Source organism: Leuciscus leuciscus (genome assembly GCF_965113295.1).
Source record: "Leuciscus leuciscus genome assembly, chromosome: 1".
In the NCBI taxonomy this organism is placed as follows: domain Eukaryota; kingdom Metazoa; phylum Chordata; class Actinopteri; order Cypriniformes; family Leuciscidae; genus Leuciscus; species Leuciscus leuciscus.
In genome coordinates, this window is record NC_138725.1 from 13,005,225 (window position 1) to 13,026,742 (window position 21,518).

Below are 21,518 nucleotides of genomic sequence, written 5' to 3' on the forward strand. Positions count from 1 at the left end.
TCAGGACCTCAGACCAGCTCTTTGTCTGTTATGGTGGGAAGCTGAAGGGAAAGGCTCTTTCCAAGCAAAGGTTGTCAAAATTTGTGATCAGCTGTTCGAACAACGAGTCAGTCAAATGAGGATGATGTTCATACACACCTGGATTCGGAGGGTTTGCTGTGTTGTCTGGAATCAGTGCTGTTGCTGTAGTTGACGTTACAACTGTTAAAAACAAAATGGAAATAGAAATATATAATATTTTAATGCATGAACACAATATCAAGGCATTTATTTTACAAACTGCTGTAGTCCAGAGCTACAGTACCAGTGCTGAAGGCTGCTCACACTAACAAGGGATGAGTTATGCTGGGTACACACCAAAAGACTTTTTACATCTTATAAGATTTTCAAAATGTGACAGACCACAAACATGAGGACAAAAAATCCTAGATTTAACCGTTCTGCTCCTATAGTGTGTGGTGTGCCATGATGTGACAAAGACAGCATACCACACACAAACAGATTCTCAACCAGAGTCTCGACTGTGAACACAGGAAATCTCGCAAAATCTCGCGAGACCTCAGAATAAGTATGGCGGACGATATAGTGTTTTGGAAAGGTTTTACACGACACGTTGTATAAACATTTGTGCTTTTGCCACAAATCAACAAGCTGATCCTCCATCTCTGCTGTCCACATCAATTTCACTTTGTGCTGCGCCATGACTGCGTTTGTTATGCTTCCGTCTTTCATCATCTCGCTTTCTGATTGGATATTGTTTCGTTTCACGTGATAATCTCCAGAGAGTACGTGCGTTTGTCCTCAGGGTTCCCCCCACACATCAGGATTTCTGATCGTAAATATTCAACATGTTGGATATATACGATTCGCGATCGGGGCGGCTCCGACGTTCTTCCGATCAGGTTCGGACACTCTTAACACACCTCACACCAAGGGAAAATCGGGACACAGCTAGGATTGTCGGAAGGGGGGAAATCGGCCCAAAATCAGCCCGATTATCTTTTGTGTACCCAGCATTATGTTCAAAATATCAGAGATCGTTGTTTCCCCGCCTCCTCAGACTCGACGCTCACACGGGTTGCCAGTTTGAGGACACACAACAGAACGAGCGTAATTGACAATGAAAGCCGAGGAGACTTAAACACTGTAAGTGGATGAGTTTATTTATCCGTGTTTTATACTCTCGTGCATAGAGATGTATGGATATGAAGGCTTTTTAGGTTGGGTAGAATCTGCAATCTCTGACCCAGTTTGTTTGCCCGTTTCCAAGGCTACAATACACTGTGTTTCCTGCTATCTGGCATCCCGGGGTGTCGAAATACTATTGGCTGAACTGGCAGTGGGCGGAGTCACACAGACAAAAACAAAAACCGACTGACAACACGGAAAGTGAGAGGATCAGAAAAACTCCATGAGTCGGTCAAATGAGGATGATGTTCATACACACCTGGATTCAGAGAGATTGATATGGTATCTGGAGTAAGTGTTGTTGCTTTAGTTGATGTTGCAACTATTAAAAACAAGATGGAAACATAAATATTATTTTTCAGATTTTATTTCAGATTTTAATGCATGAACACAATGTCAAGGCATTTCTTACAAACTGCTATAGTCTAGAGAAGCTCATCAGTGTGACGCTCAGTTCTGGTGCTGGAAGCTGCTCACACTAACATGGGATGAGTTGTGTTTAATAATTCTCACTATGATTTTATTAATTTATCATGGGATGGCGTGACTTACACTAGCTGTATATTATGATTATTTTGCATCAGACAACAGGATTTCTGATCGTAAATATTCAACATGTTGGATATATACGATTCGTGATCGGGGCGGCTCCGACGTTCTTCCGATCAGGTAAGGCAAGACCGGTCATATGTATCAAAACTCACTGACAAATCTGACTAAAGAGCTTTTTTTGTAGATAATATGTGTGATGATAAAGCAGTCAGTGAGAGCCAGTGCAAACCACTGAAGCGAGAGACTGATGCAGTGGCGCCTCCAGGATTTTTTTCATAGGGTGGCCGAAAGGGGCCAGCAAAAATGTTAGGGTGGCACAATACCAGGGCTTAATTTGAGCCGTTCCGTCACCTCCGACATTGGATCCGGAACCTTTTTTATTGCATCCGGCACCTCCTGTGTCACTAAAATTAATTGCCTAAATGAATAAAAAAAAAATAAAAAAAAAGACTGTTTGTGTAGTGTTCAATGTTTGTGACACATGACTTGCGCGCTTGTTGTATGAGTTGAGATTGCTGTTAGCCTCGATCGTTTCACTCAGGGGAAAAATGTCAAAAAGACAGTAAAGTTTGCTTAACTTTTTCAAATACGCTGGACAGTCAGATCCCAAACAAGCACAAATCGTTTCCGCTGATCAAAAAGGAGACCACGGTGGACACAGTAGCCTAGTATCGATCGACATAATAGCTCGTTATTTCGACATAATAAGGGGACATTCTAATCTGCCACATTAAGCGTTCTTATAATGGTTTTCTGTGGGAGGAAAATAACGTGTAAATGCGTTCATATTATGGGCTCATCTGATTTTTTGTACATAGCATAGCTAGGGCCCTATGATTTCCGTGATGCGGAAAACGCACGGAATCACGGAATTTACACATGAAAACGGAATTCTCTCTTACACATGAAAAAATTTGCATATTTTTTGTTGACATATTAAATAAACGATTTTTTTACTTCCTTCTCATTTTTTTTTTTTGTTTAAAACAACAAACGTAGAAAGGTCTCCACCTAAACCCAGAGACATATAGAGTGACACCTGTCAATACAGTTAATATACAGGGATGCAAACAGCGCGCTCTTCAGTATGAGTGCAAGCGTGAACCTTTTGCGCGCTCAAGTTCGATATTTCAAATGTAGGCGCGCGGCAAGCGCGCTCATAATTGAAGCGCCGACGCGCGGACGCACTCATTTTTTCCAGGCGCAGCGAGATGAAAACACCTCAACTTTTCAGAATGCCGCAAGCGCACCGCAGTTCATGAGACAAGAACCAACATATCAACTTCACCCTTTCCGTAAAAACATTGAAATCTCAGTCAACATAAAGGATGGGGGTGCACCACAAACACTACGGGTGTTTTCCTCTTCTCCATAAATAAACCTTGTAGCAGAGCTACAGCAAGCGTTTTTCGGTGGTGGAAATCTATTAGCTACTAAAACTTCTTTGTCGTTGTGGAGAGCAGTGCATGGTTGCATAGCAACGTCAGACGCCATGGGAAAATCGGACCGAATTTTACTATTAATAATAAAAGATAAGCTAATATGCATTTGTATTTGTAAATGTCAGTATCATTGTAAATGTTTATCTTTTTTGACACATTCTTTTTTATAAAAGTGATTTAAAGGCTTAAATATGCAAGGTTTATCTTTTTATAAAACATTCTTTGTGAAAAATGATTTAAAAGCTAATTTAATCTTTAATTTAATACTCATCAATCCTACCTTGTAACTGTTATTTTTGGATTCTATTAGATTTGTTGAAGGTTTGGAATGTGCTTTGCTGAATATATTAACAGTTTAAATAAAAAAGCTGATTTATGAGTTTGTGCAAGTAAAATTTTAAAGGTCAATACTGCTTAGAAGTGAAAAGAAAACAAGAAAAAATCCGAAAAATCCGAAAGGGCTAAAAATTATCCAAAAAAACGGAATTTGAAAAAAATTATAAAAAGGAATTTGAGAAAAAATAAAACGGATTTTATAGGGCCCTACATAGCCTATTTGTTAGGATTTTAGTATCATAATGATTAATAAATGCACGCGCAATTATCCGTGAACTTGATTTGAACAAATGCCTTTCAACTTGTGCAAAATTCAGAATTAAATTAATGTGCAGAAATTTTTACAAATAGAGAGTATGTAGGCCTACTATACTGTTGTAGCCATTTAAAAAGCGCATTTAGTTTCATATTTGTTAAAATATTATAATGCTATTTTATTCCATTCATGTTGATTTATGAAAAGTGAACAGCACGACCGAGTAGGATAGGATGTGCAATATGAGACTTGGAGCGGGTCAGACATGATTTTGACAGTTGAAGTTGTTTTGTAGAAAGCCTTTCTTTAAAGTGAATTTCGTTTTGTATAAATTGTATCTTAATTTTAATCAATTTTTCATCAACCAATTGCCTGTATTTAACGAATAGGCTACGAAACAAATATAACGGAGGCGCCCGCGCGCTCACTTGCATTGCACGTGAACTAGAGCACATCCTAACTTAACGCAACTCAGTGTATGCCTCACACAGACATGACAAATACATCAAATACACAAACCTTGAAATGTCTTAAAACGAAATAATTCAAAACGAAAAAAAGAAAAAGGCTAGGCTACTCTCTGATTATGTAACCCACTAGGCCTATTTATGTGTATTTCTCTCTTTAGGCGCGTTCACACGGAGATGGCGATAGTCAACTTCATCTTTGCAGCCGAGTCGACACTTTTAGAGAAAACACTTGTTTATTAATAAAAATCAATACACGCGTCACCGGATTTACAGATGCACGCACACATATTATTTCGAAATAACGAGATATTGTGTTGAAATAACATATAATTATTAATAATAGCCTACATCTTTTAGAATAGGTCTATTTGATTGAATGCTGAATGTTGCGCTTGTTCAATTTAATAAAATTAAAACTTTAATTGTGATCATTAACATAACTGAATATTAAATATTTAGTGGCCAAGTTTTGCGCAGCTCCACGTCAATGATCTAGCACCCACTCAGCACATGCGTTAAAAATTCTCTGGCGCTGTCCCTGCAGAGAAGCTACTTAGGCAGTGTAATTATTTTTATTTTTCTGAATTTTTTTTAGTTTAGTTACCCTTTTTTCCATGTGCTGCATGCTTCGCGGTATTGCGGCTATGGCGGCTGCACGTGTAAGTGCGCGAAGTTGCCGCAATGCACGTAAAGAGGGGGAGGGGTTGAGAGCGTATTATACAGTTCATATATAATACAAGTTTATTATTATTTATTTTTAATATAGTGTTTCATTAATGTCTATGTTAATTTATAAAATAAAATCACTATACTAAAAACTCCACTCTTTCTGGTTGGGGGGGCCAATAGGGTGGCCAGTGTCATTTTGGGGGTGGCCGTGGCCCCCCCTGGCCCCCCCTTGGAGGCGCCACTGATGATGTGTGACAGTGATCATGTGATCATGAACCTTGTGTAGAAGCTGCTGCTGTAGTTCGGCTTGATGTCCTCTCAGAGTTTGAGCTTCTGACTGGAGTCAGTGTTGTTGAAGCGACTGGAGCTGCAGAAGATGAATGTTCAGACGCATCAGGACATTAACATCATATTTTCATATTGATCATGACATGCAGTTTGTGTTCAATCATCACAGCTTACAGTGGCAGTAGTTGAGAAGAGAGATGTTACTGTATCATTTATTCCTGGTTTATATGAGAGTGAAACACAGTGAGCTGCTTCCCATAAACCTTCAGCTTTCCTGAATCAATGACATTATTAAGCCTTAGAATTCCTCAAACTGCATACAAATCCTTATAATTCCCAATATTGACCTCCCTCATGGGTCATACATGAAATATTGCATGAATCAGAAGAGTCTATGTTAGCCTAGTATGACCCATGTAGGAGGTCAATATTGGGAATTATAAGGATTTTTATGCAGTTTATGACTTACTGATGACCACTAATATTTTACAATTGTCAAACGTATGAAGCCATCAGAAAGAGTAGAGTCAGTGTGTGAAAGTTTTCACAAATCTGTCTGAAAAGAGTGTTTTCTCACCTGAAAACTTGACAGTGTATCTGACTGAGGTCTGGAGTTGATTTCTGTGAGTAAGCTGACATATCCACTCTCTGTTGTCATCTTCATCCAGGAGTGTTGTAGTCAGAGTGATGATGAAACAGTGATATTGATCTGATGATGATAATATCTGATATCTGGAGTCTGTCTTCAGATCAACACCAGCCTGATTCACCCACAACAGCTCAAATCCCTCATAACGAACCCGATCATCACAGGAGAATCCAGTATCTGAATACAACTGACAGGAGAGAGTCACAGAGCGGCCTGGACTGATCTCAGTCTGTGAGGATGAAGATGATGATGATGATGGAGACACTGAAACTGAACACAAGACACAAATCACAGACTCTTCATCATCTGAGTTTAAAAGGAGAATCTGCCCTTTTTAAATTGACCACATAATCATAAACTTACCATGAAGAACATGCAGAGAAACACGTGCATCAGTTCCTTGTTTCTGTCCATTCACAAATTGTTGGCAGGTGTATAATCCATAATCTTCTTCTGTGACGTTCTTGATGTTCAGAGAGCAGTCAGACTCCAGACTCAGTCTCTCATGTCTCTCTGTGTCTTTCTTCTTTATCCCTCCAGCAATCAGTTCAACTGCTGCTGAATATCTGAATCTGTTATAGTAGATCCATGTAGTTGATTTGCAGTCAGAAAGAGCATTATTACAGGACAGACGGACATTTTCACCAGAACTGATGAACACATGAGGCACTCCACTGATACCTGAAACACAGTATATCTCAGTGATCATTATGATATATATTAATAAATGAAAAAACATAAACCATACCAGCATAAAAAGCAGAAGATTCAAATCATACAGTCTTTTTCCGGTGTTTGATAGTTAATGCATTAATTAACATTATGGATAAACCAAATCAAACGCCTCTTTAAGAAGGAATAAGAAATACCCTGACTTTGAAACAAATTTAAATAAATGTAATATCATAGCTTGAACTTTTGATTTCAGCTTTGTCATAAACATTACTGGACGGCACAGGATTCAACCGTAGAAAATACACTAATAACTGCCCTTAAAAGCTCTTTATCTGTTCTGTGTTTCTCTCTTTCCTTCAAACTCGCCCTACTGTGACTTATGCACAGCTAAATACAAAATAACAATTCAAAACCCACAAAGAATATTTGTGGAACAGTTCCCAAAGGAAGGAGCAAAACTCAGGGAAGGTTTGCTGGGATCAGTAGTCAAGTCAAGTCAAATATATTTGTATAGCGCTTTTCACAATACAGATTGTATCAAAGCAGCTTCACAGTATTAAATTAAAATAATACAACAAGGTTTGTTTCTAGTGGAATTTATTGATTGATAAAATTAAATTAAATATCCCCAAAATATCCCCAACTGAGCAAGCCAAAGGCAACAGTGGCAAGGAACCGAAAAACTCCATTAAGTGACCTAATGGAGACCTAAAGCTCCATCAGGTGACCCAATGGAGAAAAAAAAAAACCTTGGGAGAACCCAGGCTTAGTCGGGGGCCAGTTCTCCTCTGGCGTTTATGAACTAGAGGCCGGATTTAACTGTAAGATTAAAATATTATATGAATGCCTGGCTGAAGAGATGCGTCTTTAATCTAGTTTTAAACTGGGAGAGCGAGTCTGAGCAACGAACAGTATCAGGAAGGCTATTCCAGAGTTTTGGAGCTAAATGTGAAAAAGCTCTCCCTCCTTTGATGGATCTGGATATCCTAGGTATGACCAAAAGCCTTGAATTTAGTGATCTTAAAGAGCGTGATGGATCATAGGGCGATAGAAGATCCGCTAAATAGACTGGAGCTAAGCCGTTTAGGGCTTTATAAGTCAGTAGCAATACTTTGTAATTAATACAGAATTTTATAGGTAACCAATGTAGTGATGATAAAATCGGTGTTATATGATCATTTTTTCTTGATCTCGTAAGAACTCTAGCGGCGGCATTTTGGACTAACTGTAGCTTGTTTATTGAGGATGCAGGACAACCAGCTAATAAAGCATTACAGTAATCTAGTCTCGAGCTCATGAATGCATGAACTAACTTTTCTGCATCAGAAACTGATAGCATATTACGTAGCTTAGCAATGTTTCTAAGGTGGAAAAAGGCTGTTTTTGTAACATATGAAATATGATTTTCAAAAAACAGGTTGCAATCTAGTATAACACCCAGGTCTTTTACTGTAGAGGATAAAGTAACAGGACATCCTACTATGTTAAAGTTATATTGTGAGAGGTTTTGTGGGCGGTTTTTTTAACCGATAAGTAGTACCTCTGTCTTGTCTGGATTTAATAAAAGAAATTACGCGTCATCCAATCTTTTATATCTTTAACACACTCTGTCAATTTGGATAATTTAGCGTTTTCATCCGGCCGTGATGAAATATATATTTGAGTGTCATCAGCATAACAATGGAAACTAATTCCATGTTTCCTTATAATATTTCCAAGTGGCATCATATATATTGAGAATAATAGAGGGCCCAACACAGATCCCTGCGGCACTCCATAGTTTACTGAAGTTATGATCGATTTTTCTCCATTTAAATAGACAAAATGGTAGCGGTCAGATAGGTATGATTTGAACCAGCTTAATGCTTGTCCTTGAACACCAGTATAATTTTGTAGTCGATCTAAGAGTATTGTGTGATCTATAGTATTGAACGCAGCACTAAGATCACTCTCCATCCAGACACAGTCGTGATGATAAGATAAAAAGATAAAGATAAAGATAAAATATACTTTAATGTCCCCCAGGGGGGAAATTTGTCTTGGGCTGCAGTCACTGCGACACACACTTACAACGAACCACATAAAATATACACAGAGTTTAAACAATACAAAAAAGTGCACAACACAGTGGGGATAAAAAAGTGTACAAGTAAGTAACAGTCATTTGTTACTGTTTAGCATCTTAATGGCAGCTGGAATGAATGAGTTTTTATACCTCTTTAACCTGCAATTCGGCATTCTAAATCGTTTACCTGAGGGTAACAACTCTAGTTCCTTATTGAGAATGTGGGTTGGGTCATCCAGAATCTTATGTGCCTCCCTGAGCACAGATTTTTCGTACAATGACTGTAGGTAGCACTGTTCCTGGCAGGGCCGGCCCGCGGCATAGGCGGTATAGGCAAATGCTAGGGGCGCCACTCATCCATAGGGGCGCCAGAATGAGTGAACGAGTGAATTTTTTTTTTTTTTTTTACATTTTTTTTTTTTTTTTATATATAATACTATTTTAAAACCATTAATTCGAAATACTACCACAAAAAAAAAAAAAGTCCGGCTCACCAATCGTCCCCCGCCCATCGAGTGCTTGAAGTGCGTCAGAAACAGAGCGCGCGCGCGATCAGTTGTTGGTAATTTGTTGTGTAGCGTGCGCGACTCCGCATCCAATGTAGACAGCACTGCTTTTGTTAACGTAGAAACGGGCCTGGCAGCTCGCGCCAGTTCTAGACGCGGTGAAAGTTTCCTGATTGTGACGGAAGGCCGAATTTACATGACACATTATTAATGAGCATAGTCTGCGATAGATACAGTGCCAAAAAGAAGAGAAGAGGATAAAAGGGGATAAAGACAGAGGTAAAGTGATGTAGTGAATGAACAATTTATGGCATAGGAGTAAGATACTATAATTTCATGGCAGTTATTTTTACCTTAAACTTAATGTTAGCAGTTGTTCTGAGTTCTCCAGAGTCCCCAGACTGTGTGGTTTTGTAACAATCATGTCAGTTTTAAGACGCATTTTTTATTATCACTTTTTTATTAATGTTTTACTCTACAGTTGTGCAGTTGTGGGGATACAGTACAGGCCAAAAGTTTGGAAACATTACTATTTTTAATGTTTTTGAAAAAAGTTTCTTCTGCTCATCAAGCCTGCATTTATTTGATCAAAAATACAGAAAAAATAATAAATATTGTGATATATTATTACAATTTAAAATAATTGGTTTTCAATTTATTATACTTTAAATTATCATTTATTTCTGTGATGCAAAGCTGAATTTTCAGCATCATTACTCCAGTCTTCAGTGTCACATGTGACATCCAGTCTATCACATGATCCTTTAGAAATCATTCTAATATTCTGATTTATTATGAGTGTTGGACACAGTTCTGCTGCCTAATATATTTGATGAATAAAATGTTAAAAAGAACTGCATTTATTTAAAATAAAATACAAATATTTTCTAATTATATAAATCATCTTTACGATCACTTTTTATCAATTTAACACATCCTTGCTGAATAAAAGTATTGATTTATTTCAACCAAAAAAAAAAAAAAAAAAAAAAAAAACAACTGACCCCAAATTACTGACAAATAGTGTATATTGTTGTTACAAAAGATTTCTATTTTTCAAACATTTAAAAAAAAATTTTTTTTACTATTTATTGATCAAAGTATCCTAAAAAAGTATCACAGGTTATGAAAAAATATTAAGCAGCAGAACTGTTTCCAACTTTGATAATGAATCATCATATTAGAATGATTTCTAAAGGATCATGTGATAGACCGGATGTCACGTGACACTGAAGACTGGTGCTGAAAATTCAGCTTTGCATCACAGAAATAAATGATAATTTAAAGTATAATAAATTGAAAACCAATTATTTTAAATCGTAATAATATATCACAATATTAAAAAAAAATCTGTATTTTTGATCAAATAAATGCAGGCTTGATGAGCAGAAGAAATTTCTTTCAAAAACATTAAAAATAGTAATGTTTCCAAACTTTTGGCCTGTACATTTTATGGCATAGTAATGATATTTATGTACAGGTTTATTCAAAATAGCAAAGTTCACATTAAATCTTTATTGTAAATCGTGCTATAAAAGATAATGGGGACTTGACTTGAATGCTATGTAATGCTCTTGGTATTTGTGTTTAGGCTGTAATGTGTGTGTATATAGGCCCATATATATATATATGCTAAATCATGAACACAATGACGGGGTGAAATGGGCTGTGATGCATGGGGCGCCAGGTAAAATCTTGCCTAGGGCAGCAAATTGGTCAGGGCCGGCCCTGGTTCCTGGTAGCCTACAATTCTAAAAGCTGCACTGATCAGACGCCCCAACTTGGATTTAAACTGAACTGAAAGATTACCATACCAGATCTGCATGCTATAACGTATCACACTCTCTAAAATCATTTTAAAAAACTATTGACACCATACAATCTTAGCCTTCTTAAAAAATACATCCTTTGTTGCAACCTGGTGCAAAGATTTTCAACATGAATGTGCCAGGTAAGGGAACAATCAATAAAAACACCCAGATACTTATATGACGTAACCTGACAAATTGGTGTGTTGTGAATAAGTACAGGATTAAGTTCACAGATTGATCTTGGGTCAAATATCATCTCCTCTGTTTTAGTGACGTTAACCATCAGATGGTGAGCATCACACCAGTCCACAAACTGTTTTATTTCTGAATGGTAGGAGACTGTTTCTTGGTCTCAATACAATAAGCTAAGAATAGCAGTGTCATCAGAGAATTTAACAATGTAATTGTGTGGATGTTTACTCACACATTCATTGGTATATATAGTAAAAAGGACAGGGGAGCTCACACAACCCTGTGGTGCCCCTGTGCTGATGGATTTGGGGTCTGAGACTGCCTTGTGTACTTTAACATGTTGTGTCCTATTAGTTAAAAAGGAGTAATACCATTCAACAATAAAAGAGCTTACACCCATATGTTTAAGTGTCTCAAGTAAAATAACTGGCTGAATCGTGTTGAAGGCCGAACTAAAATCTATAAAAAGTAAGCGTGCATAGGCCATCGGGTCCTCCAAGTGCTTTAGGACTAAGTGGGTGATGCTACTTATAGCATCATCTGATGCTAATGATAACAGTCTTTTTCCATAGGGCTGGGATGATGTGGGAATCAAGTGATGGCTGAAAGATAGGGCACCAGGCTGGAACAAGCTCCTCCACACATGTTTTCAGTAAGCGGGCAGAGATTCCATCTGGACCCTTAGCCTTCCTAGTACACTGATGCTGGAACAGTGACTGTATCTGTAACCAGTCTATCTCATGCCCTATGTTCAAATCCATGCTGATGGAGTTTAGGATACTAATGCATTCATTGCTAAAATCCTGAGTTTGAAATCTGAGATAAAAGTCATCATTAAGTTCATTAGCTTTCATCCGGTCATCTGTAGTGGTTATATGTACCTTGCTTGGTGCCATGTTAGTGATGGCTTTCATTGAGTCCCAAAGTTTTTTCGAATTCATGGTTGTGAAGTGGCTCTCAATTACTTCCTTTTGCTGTTTTCTGGCTTTATTAAGCAGTTGGTTCAGTTCCTTTTGTACCACTTTTAGCTCAGTTCTATTTTTATTTCTAAAAGCTGCCTTTTTTCGATTTATGCAGTCTTTTATGTCCTTGGTTACGTAAGGCTTATTGTTTGGATAAACCACAACCTCTTTCTTTGTAAGGACGCTATCTATGCAATAATTTATATACTCTGTAATTGTGTCTGTTGTAACAACAATATCTGTGTCGTGGAACATACTCCAGTCTGTACACAAGAAGCATCCTTTTAGTGTTTCTATCCCCTCATCAGACCACACGGTGACTGTTTTCACTTGTGGCTTACTGCGTTTCAGCATGGTTTTGTAGGTGGGAATTAAGTGAATCGCGTTGTAGGCATTTTTGACGTTGCCATAACATTTGTCAAGAGTCTTGTTTTCACGTGTGCTGCACTTAATATATTGTTCTAACCCAGGGAGTGCTAATTCAAGTTTACAGTGGTTGAAGTCGCCCATTACAAACACGGGGGCGCCCGGAGCGCGCTGCAGTTCTTGGTGTTCACAGTCAGCAATGCGAGCTGCAGCCCTAGCTGCATTCCCGCAGGGGGGAATGTACACAACGCACACGGCCACACTTCCGAACTCCCTTGGGAGGTAAAACGGTCTCATAGTCAAATGCAAAATCTCGACATCCGGACAGCAAAGTGTTTCCCTAACTGTGTACTGTTTGCACCAGTTGTTACTTACATACACAGCCATGCCACCACCTCTTGTTTTTCCGGATTGTTCAGTCCTGTCTGCCCTGACAAGTGAAAATCCATCGATGTCAACCAGGGAGTTTTGGATATCCCGGTGTAACCACGTTTCTGTGATCACCATTAAACATTTTATTAATCCGAAGTTCGTCTATTTTAGCTCGAAGTGATCTTGCGTTGCATAGTATCATTGAAGGTAGAGGAGGCCTGCTGCCTCTCCGTCGTAGACGCTGGCGCGCTCCACCGCGCCGATCCCTTTTCCTCGACCGCGCTGGCTGAGCGCTCACGCAGGCTGGTAAATCCACAGATGGAAGATTGGACGATCGGAGTGCCAGCAGCGCATCTCGGGTGTAGGTAGTAAGACGCTGGGCCTGGATGCCCGCTGAATGAGTTTGGCATGGTACACATAGTCCGACAATGATCAACACAAGATGTGTAATGGATAAATCTTGCCATGTTGGCTTCACGTTCCCACAGCGCAGCAACACATTCACAAACATACAAACCAACGCAAACAACAAACAAAACGACGATCGCAGTAGACAGCGTGCCCGGGTCGCAAGCAGAGCAGCGCCACCGGATACTGTACTTCTGTTCTCTGACCACACAACATCACTTCACTGAGCTGAACACTCGTTGTGTGTTTGATAGTAAGTTTATGATCAATCATGAGCTGAGTTTGGTAAGTAGTTAACAGTGAATTTTATCATGGTTAGGGCCCTCTCAAGTAAAAGTCATGACAAAATAATGCATTAAAACATTTAATACAATATGATTAAACATGCACTAGGAGAATATTACATTTACATTTACATTTATTCATTTAGCTGACGCTTTTATTCAAAGCGACTTACAATTGCTATATATGTCAGAGGTCGCACGCCTCTGGAGCAACTAGGGGTTAAGTGTCTTGCTCAGGGACACATTGGTGTCTCACAGTGGATTCGAACCCGGGTCTCTCACACCAAAGGCATGTGTCTTATCCATTGCACCACCACCATATTAGTATTCCTTTACACCACCAGTACAACAAAAACAAAAGATAAAAGTTATTTGTAGTTCTTTTATTTATTGACATCATTACACACAGACTCAGCAGTCAACATATATTAGATTAAAATGCCAGCATTACCGTAGCAACACAACACACAGAGAGCACCTATAGTGCGTCACTAATAAGTGTCTCACCAGAAACAAACCCTACATACTGTAGTTCCAGGAAGAAAAATGACTAATATTTAGGAATAATTAAAATCATAAAACGGTTAAGATCAAATTAAATTTATTAGTGGTAGTTATTAGTCTATTTTCCATGTTTAATTAGAGTATAGATCTATTATTGATCTATGCTCTCGGTGTGTTAGTTGTTGTAACATATAGGCAAGGACGAAGCGGAGAGAGAATCCACATGCAAGCATGACTTTAATAAGACAAACGGGTAATCCATGGCAAACAACAGAACTCAGGGCAGGAACACGAAACAGATACAACGACCAGCAACCAACAACTGAAGCACAGCGGTGTAAATACACAGGCAAACAAGCTAAACAAGATAACAAGGGGTCATGGCTAGTCAGAAACCCCTGGGGAGACTAATAAACAAGAAAAACTACAAAGGACTACAAAACATGGCACAGAACAGGAAATAACAAGTCCACACAAGACAAGAGGAACACAAGACAGGAATCATGACATAGCCCCCCACTTAAGGAGTGGATTCCAGACACTCCTCAGGAAACAGTCCAGGAGGGTGGTGAAGCGGAGGCGGACCCGGGGCGGGATGGAGGGTCAGGCCTGTGGAACGGAAGAGGGCCAGGAGACTGCGGTAGGGCGGACCAGGCAGTTCAGGTGGCCAGGGTGGGCCAGGAAGTTCAGGGGACCATGAAGCTGAGCGGCTCGGATAGACCTCCACGAAAAAAGATCATTCGACATACCTTGTCCATTCAGGTCAAGTGAGCCAGCTCTAAAAAGTCCATCACAAAGTCCTTGATGGGTCGATCTCCTTGACGGAGATGCATAATTTGTGCTGCTGGATTCATTATGGTCGGTCGTTCTGTAACGTATAGGCAAGGACGAAACGGAGAGAGAATCCACAAGCACGACTTTAATAAAACAAACAGGTAATCCAGGGCAAACAACGGAACTAAGGACAGGAACATGAAACAGCTACAACAACCAACAACTGAAGCACAGAGGTTTAAATACACAGGCAAATAAGCTAAACGAGATAACAAAGGGGCGTGGCTAATCAGAAACACCTGGGGAGACTACTAAACAAGAAAAACTACAAAGGACCACAAAACATGGCACAGGACTGGAAATAACAAGTCCACACAAGACAAGGAACAAGACAGGAATCATGACAGTATAGTGTTGTTATACGGAAATGCTGGCATTTTAATCTAATATGTTGACTTTGGTAAACCAAATTGATAATTATAGTCATTTTTTGTTTTTTAATTGTATATGCTTCAATTAACTTGTGTACGTGGCATATTTGATTATAAACGTGCCTCGTGTGTGTCTTTACAGATATATATGGGCTTTATTTTGAGTCTATATATGTTTAATGATGTAAATTAAAAAATAAAAGAACTCCAAATAACCTTTATCTTTTTTTTGTACTGGTGGCGTAAAGGAATAAAAATATTCTCCTAGTGCATGTTTAATCATATTTTATTAAATTATTTGTAAATGCATTATTTTGTCATGATTTTACTTTCCCAGTCAACACTTTAATCTAACAGTGATCTCACCATGTGGGCACAAGGTCATCAATGTGAGTCACAGTGAGCTAAAAGTGTAACTCTAAAAGTGTAACTTGCAGCGCACTCTCTGTGGCCACAATATGAGCTCATCCCAGCTAGAAATGTTGTTGTTCTATCAGTGTTGTTATGCTCTTGAAAGTTCTCCTAAAGGACGGATAACACTCTCTAAAAACATTGTAGACATGTTTAGTGATAACACTGATAGAACATTATCCCTTTATTGGGATTGTATTACTTTATATTCTTTATAAAGTTTTAACGGGAAGTTTCCCAGCAGACACAGGACTGAACCTCTTAAAAGAGGTTTAGATGTCGAAGATTGTTTGAAAGTAATGGTTTGGTCATCGTTATAGTGATCAGTGTTTGCTTTAGTTGGGCTCTTTGCCCTTGACTATTTGATGTTAGTTTTTCTCTGGCTGCTGTAAGTGTTTATTACAGCAGGAGAAAATGTGTTCAAGTATGCTGGCTACTTGTTGATACAGCCTGTGAATCTCAATAACGGTGACATGCTTCATGCTGCAATGCATTCTGGGTGCATTATACAAAACTAATCAGTGGCTCCCAGAATGCATTGCAGCATGAAGCACGTCACCATTATTGAGATTCAAGCGCTGATTCTTGAGGTTTGAGTGTGTCTAAGTGAAACAGTAGTTCAAAATATTTAGTGTTTTTTAAACACACAAAAAAAAAAAAAAATTATTAAAAAAATGTTGGATGTCATTAATTATAGTGATGTCATTACTATAATCAATTATATGAAATTAATAACACATTTGAAATTTTAGAAGAGATCAGCTGATCAGAGCACTACATGAGGATTATATCGTTATCATCATCATCAAGTAGATGACATCATCTGATCATATTTTCTCTTACTGTTCCTGCCATAACACACAGATCCAGCAGCCAGAGAAAAACTAACATTAAAACATCAAGAGTCAAACTGCCCAACTAAAGCAAACTATTATTTTCAATAGACGTCTCAGCAATGTTGGAGTCCACGTCTAACAATATACTGAACTCCATGAACGGCGCATTGTTAATGTACGGATCTCTGAAACACTGCCAGCGGGACATTAAACAGGACGTGTTTGTCCGAGCTCACAACAGGTTTTGCGAGGGACCGCAAATATCTTTGCGAAGAAACGTAAACGTTTTGAGAAGGAAAGCAAAAGATTTGACTTTTTTTCCCCCACCATCTTAAATTTTGTCCCTTAAATAAACAAACTTTTCCAGAAGTCAGAGAACAGAGGTGCAGTCAGGGTACTTCTTATTCCTTCTTAAAGAGGCACTTTGATTTGGTTTATCCATAAATGTTAATGAATGCATTAACTATCAAATGTACGAACATGTCGTTAAGGCTGCCGTTATTCATGCGTGAATCCATAATGACTCCATCGTAGTTCAGGAGATCACAACATGAATGTGGGCAAGAATAAACTGAGCATGTTCAAATGAACTCTTTCCAGACTAATTCCACTAAATGTCTTTAGAGAAAATACAGATTTCTTTACCTGTGAGAAGTGAAGAGAGAATGATCAGTCCAAGCAGACACAGATCACACTTATCAGCCATTTTGTGTTTCTGTCAGTCTTCCTCTTCACTATATATAGTTACAGCTCTTCCTTTACACATCATCAGCTCCTCCTCTGGTTGGTAACTTCCTCTGATCTCATCAGTGTTTAGTCCTGACTCTATGATACAGCTGAAGAAGCGATCAGAAATATATCTGGTGTAAAACTGTGTTGACTTTGAAAAGCTCTGGATCAGAAAGTGAGCTGAACTGTACAGTGGCGTCCAGAAACCAACCAAGTCCATAAAGTAGTATTATGTTTGACACTGAACAAAGTGCTTTAAAATGAACTGTTCCACACAAATCAATACAAACATATATTTTCCCTATCATTAGCTATGTTTCCATCACCTTGTTTTTATGCACACTTGGAAGTATTGCATTAGAAACGAGTGATGGAAATGTTACCCTGGAACAGTTACCCTGGAGTCCTGTCCAGTGGGGGAAGTGCACCCGTCCTCACCGCAAGTGTTGCTCCATTCGTTGGGTGGACTGCTGAGGAACTGTGTTCTGCCCAAGCGGCTGACCCTGATATTTATCTCATTAGAAGGTGGATGGAGAGAGGCGAGGAGCGACCCTCCTGGGAAGATGTGTCACCCTACGGGCCAGCAACTAAAGCCTACTGAAGCCAGTGGAAGAGACTCTACCTAAAGGATGGCATTCTGGTACGACGTTTTATACCTGATGGAAGGTCCCGAGTTTTGTCCACAGATCATTCTCCCGCGAGTGTTCCGAAAAGATGTCATGCAGCAGATGCATGAAGGGCCAGTGGGTGGACACTTTGGTGTAGAGCGGATGCTGTCATGACTGCAGACAAGGTATTATTGGTATGTGAGAAGATGTTTCACTCTGGTGTTGTACCTGTGTCAGGTGTACCAAGGCTCGACCGTCAAAGAGGCCTCAATCGCCCATGGGTACCGTACGAGTAGATGTTCCCATGGAAAGGATTGCTGTTGATTTGATGGGGCCCATGAATGAGACGGAACGTTTCAATCGTTATATCCTAGTGGTCGCAGAATGGGTCTGCCATTATGGAGCACCAATTACTTTGCATAGTGACCAAGGCACTAATTTTGAATCTGAGGTCTTCAGAACAATGTGTGAACTCTTAGACACTGAAAAGACCCGCACAACACCTTTCCGACCAGGTCGGGCGGTTCAACGTCACTCTTCAGAAAATCCTAGCTACAACCTTGGAGCGTTGTCATTGGGAATGGGATCTTATGGTTCCTTACGCTGTAATGGCTTATTGGGCAACCAAGCACAGTTCAACTGGCTTTATCCCAAACATAAAGCTATTTGGCCGGGAGCTAACTGAGCTCATTGATCTAGTTGCAGGAATGCCCCCCAACGATACATCAGCTCAAACACCCCCATACTCAAATACATGGCGAAAGAAGTGTTAGACAGCAGAAGAGGGGATTGGGATGATTTTGAATGAAACTTGGGTGGCGGATGGCCGTTACTCATTCACGTATCTTAGCATGTGGTGTGTTGTATGTGTATGTGTGGGTGCCTATGTATGCATGCATTTGTATGTGTGTGTGTATGAAAAAAAGTGTCCTGAATGAATACTGTGCAACCCAATGTCACAAAAAAAGACTTGTATATATTATAACTTCAACTTTAAAGTGTTAGTTTCTTTCGTTCATGATTTTTCTTCTTTTTTTTTCTTTCTAAATAAAAATCTGTAAATTTATTCTCATTTTTTATTTCTTTTTGTCTATATATATTATATTTACAAACTCACCACACACAGTAATGGTCAATAACTGTAAATTGTTGAAAGCTAATCTTTTTCTGAAAAAGATGACACCTTGCACATGAAGATAGCACACTGTTTTAGAATTGTACAGTCTTTTAAGAATTTTAAAAACACCTATTTTAGCTTCAGGTTCCAAAGGGTTAAAGGGTTAGTTCACCCAAAAATGAAAATTCTGTCAGTAATTACTCACCCTCATGTTGTTCCAATCATGTAAGACTTTCGTTCATCTTCGGATCACAAATTAAGATATTTTTGATTAAATCTGAGAGATATCTCACTCCTCCATAGGCTTCCAGAGGGACCGAAACTCGCCGGCCCAGAAAGTCAGTGAAGAAAATGTTGAAATAGTCCAAGTGACTACAGTGGCTCTACATTAAGTTTATCATGCGACGACAATACTTTTTGTGCGAAAAAACAACAAAAATAACGACTTTATTCAACTATTAGTGTTCTTCAATGTGGGCCTCTGACGAGAGTTCACGGGAGCGCCACGACGCATGCGCGAGAACTGAGATTACGGCGTTCTTCTTCTACTACTACTTGTTACTGGCTGCTCACTCCTTAGGAGTATTATCGCCATCTACTGTACAAGATGACGTCCCGACATTGCCGGGAGCAAAACGGTCTGTTTACAAGCAGCTGAAGACGCGCGCTGTATGTAAAACTGTATTCGTAAATATGTCCGCAGATTTCGATGTAGATGAAGATTTGATTTTTTTTTTTACCAACCATACTTATTCGAACCAGAATACACAGACATTGAACTACAAGAGATGGAAGATGCTGCAACACAACCGCAGTCTGCTTCTGAAAGACAGAGAGCATTGGACAGCTGATGGTGTAAATGTAATCAGTGCCAAGCGATGCCTACTGAGGCCATCCTTAAAAATATTTTGGTTTGCCGTAACAGCCCAAAAATTTATTTATTTTCCTAATTTACAAAATAGAACAGAACTCTTGGCAAGAGTGTATTTAGAACAGGAGGATGGAAAGAGGCTACACTTGACGGGTGATGGTCGATGTGACACCAGGTTTCAGTGCAAAATACTGCCACTACACATTTATGTTGGATGACACAAAGGAGATACTCCACACAGAACTGGTGCAGGTAAAATAAATATAAATAGCAGCAAAATTATAATAATGGAAAATTACAGATGTTATTTGTAAAATTATGATTCGAACTTGACTTTAGGTTACTGAGGCCACAAGCTCTGTTACCATGGAACCACTAGCTTTCAAAAGGGGCATGACTGAGCCGATGGACCAGGGCCTTGACGTGGAGGTGATGGCCACAGATCGCTCCACATCTATTAAAAAAATAATGAGGGAACAATTTCCTAATGTCCAACATCAGTTTGACATCTGGCACACAGCAAAAGGTATGTATTTGTTTAGTCCCCCCTGTACACACACAAACCTACACACTTCTCCATCCCTACCCACACTGACACTTCATGGTCTCACAGTCTTCAGCCCCCGTCACAGAGTTTTGCAGCCATGATGCACTCAACCAGTGTATTAGTGTAAATTGTTCATTCAAGATAACCATGAACAATTCAAATTTCTACACTAGCACAGTGCAGGAAGTCTGTAAAGCTCTGTAAGGGGTAATGTGTGAGAGACTAAGGTGTGAATTTGGGCCAATACAAATTAAAAAGAAAAATGTTGGTGTTTGTCAAAACTTGTGCTGCATTTACTCACAGGTTTCCGGAAGAAGATGCAGAATAAGGGGGAAGAAAAAGGCCAAAGAAATCATCCATGCATGGACCAGGTCAGTGTTGGTTTGTAATCTAGCAGACTTTACATTGGTTTGCAAGGTTAAAAATTACTAATTGTATTATCTTTTATAGGTAAGGGGGGCGTCGAGGTAAGACATTGGATTCTTTTTTTTTTTGAAGAAAAAAAATATAATTCTACACTTATTGAGAATACTTTTTTTTTTTTTTTTTTTATACAAGCATTGAAATGCCGGTGGAAGTCCATTACACACCATGTGTGTAATGAGCATGAGTGGACAGATGAAAACGGAGAACAGCATCGGTGTGACCATGCTCCTCTAACAGCCCAGGAGCAAAAGAAGCGCATGTGGATGAAAAAAGATTCTATGGCGTCCTTGACAAAAGGCTTCTGAGAGACATGGAAAAGATGGCCCTGTTCAAACATACAGGTGAGAATAGTTGCCCTTGTACACTTGATTATCTTTCAAAATCCTAATGATAATGTTATAATTTTTTGTATCCCTTCTCCCTTTCTCTTTTTAATTGTACACAGGCCCACTTGAAGTCTTTCACAGAGCACTTCTAAAATACCACCCCAAACGCCAGGCATTCTCATTCCAGGGAATGAAGGAGCGATGTCACCTTGCCATCCTGGAGCACAATGAGAATATTGTCAAGAGGAAGCAGGACACAACCAAGACAGGTATGTTATTATATGTTGTCTGAGTAGTATGATATCCAAAATTAGAATGTTTACAGCTAAGGGAACGATCAGACAGGACAAAGTCAAATCTTAGTTCAGATTTTATATTTAATTATATTTTCTATCATTTACAGGACAAGCATGGTTTAACCAAGTCTTCTGCAACAGATCCAAACAG

At 39.1% G+C, this 21,518-nt stretch overlaps 2 protein-coding genes across 4 annotated transcripts in view; one reads left to right on the top strand and one right to left on the bottom strand.

Annotated features, from left to right (window-relative positions):
* Positions 1-18,640, bottom strand: part of LOC309501742 (uncharacterized protein) — a 67,448-nt gene extending 48,808 nt beyond the window's left edge. Inside the window, exons 1-2 of the mRNA XM_082173976.1 lie at positions 17,093-18,640; positions 6,214-6,531 (exon numbers count right to left, since the gene is read on the bottom strand). Of these exons, the coding sequence (XP_082030102.1) occupies positions 6,214-6,531; positions 17,093-17,153 (379 nt within the window). The 5' untranslated portion in view covers positions 17,154-18,640. The remainder of the gene's footprint in view (positions 1-6,213; positions 6,532-17,092) is intronic.
* LOC309502537 (uncharacterized protein) overlaps positions 1-21,518 on the top strand; it is a 143,656-nt gene that overhangs the window by 104,194 nt on the left and 17,944 nt on the right. The gene's annotated exons all lie outside the window — the stretch shown is intronic.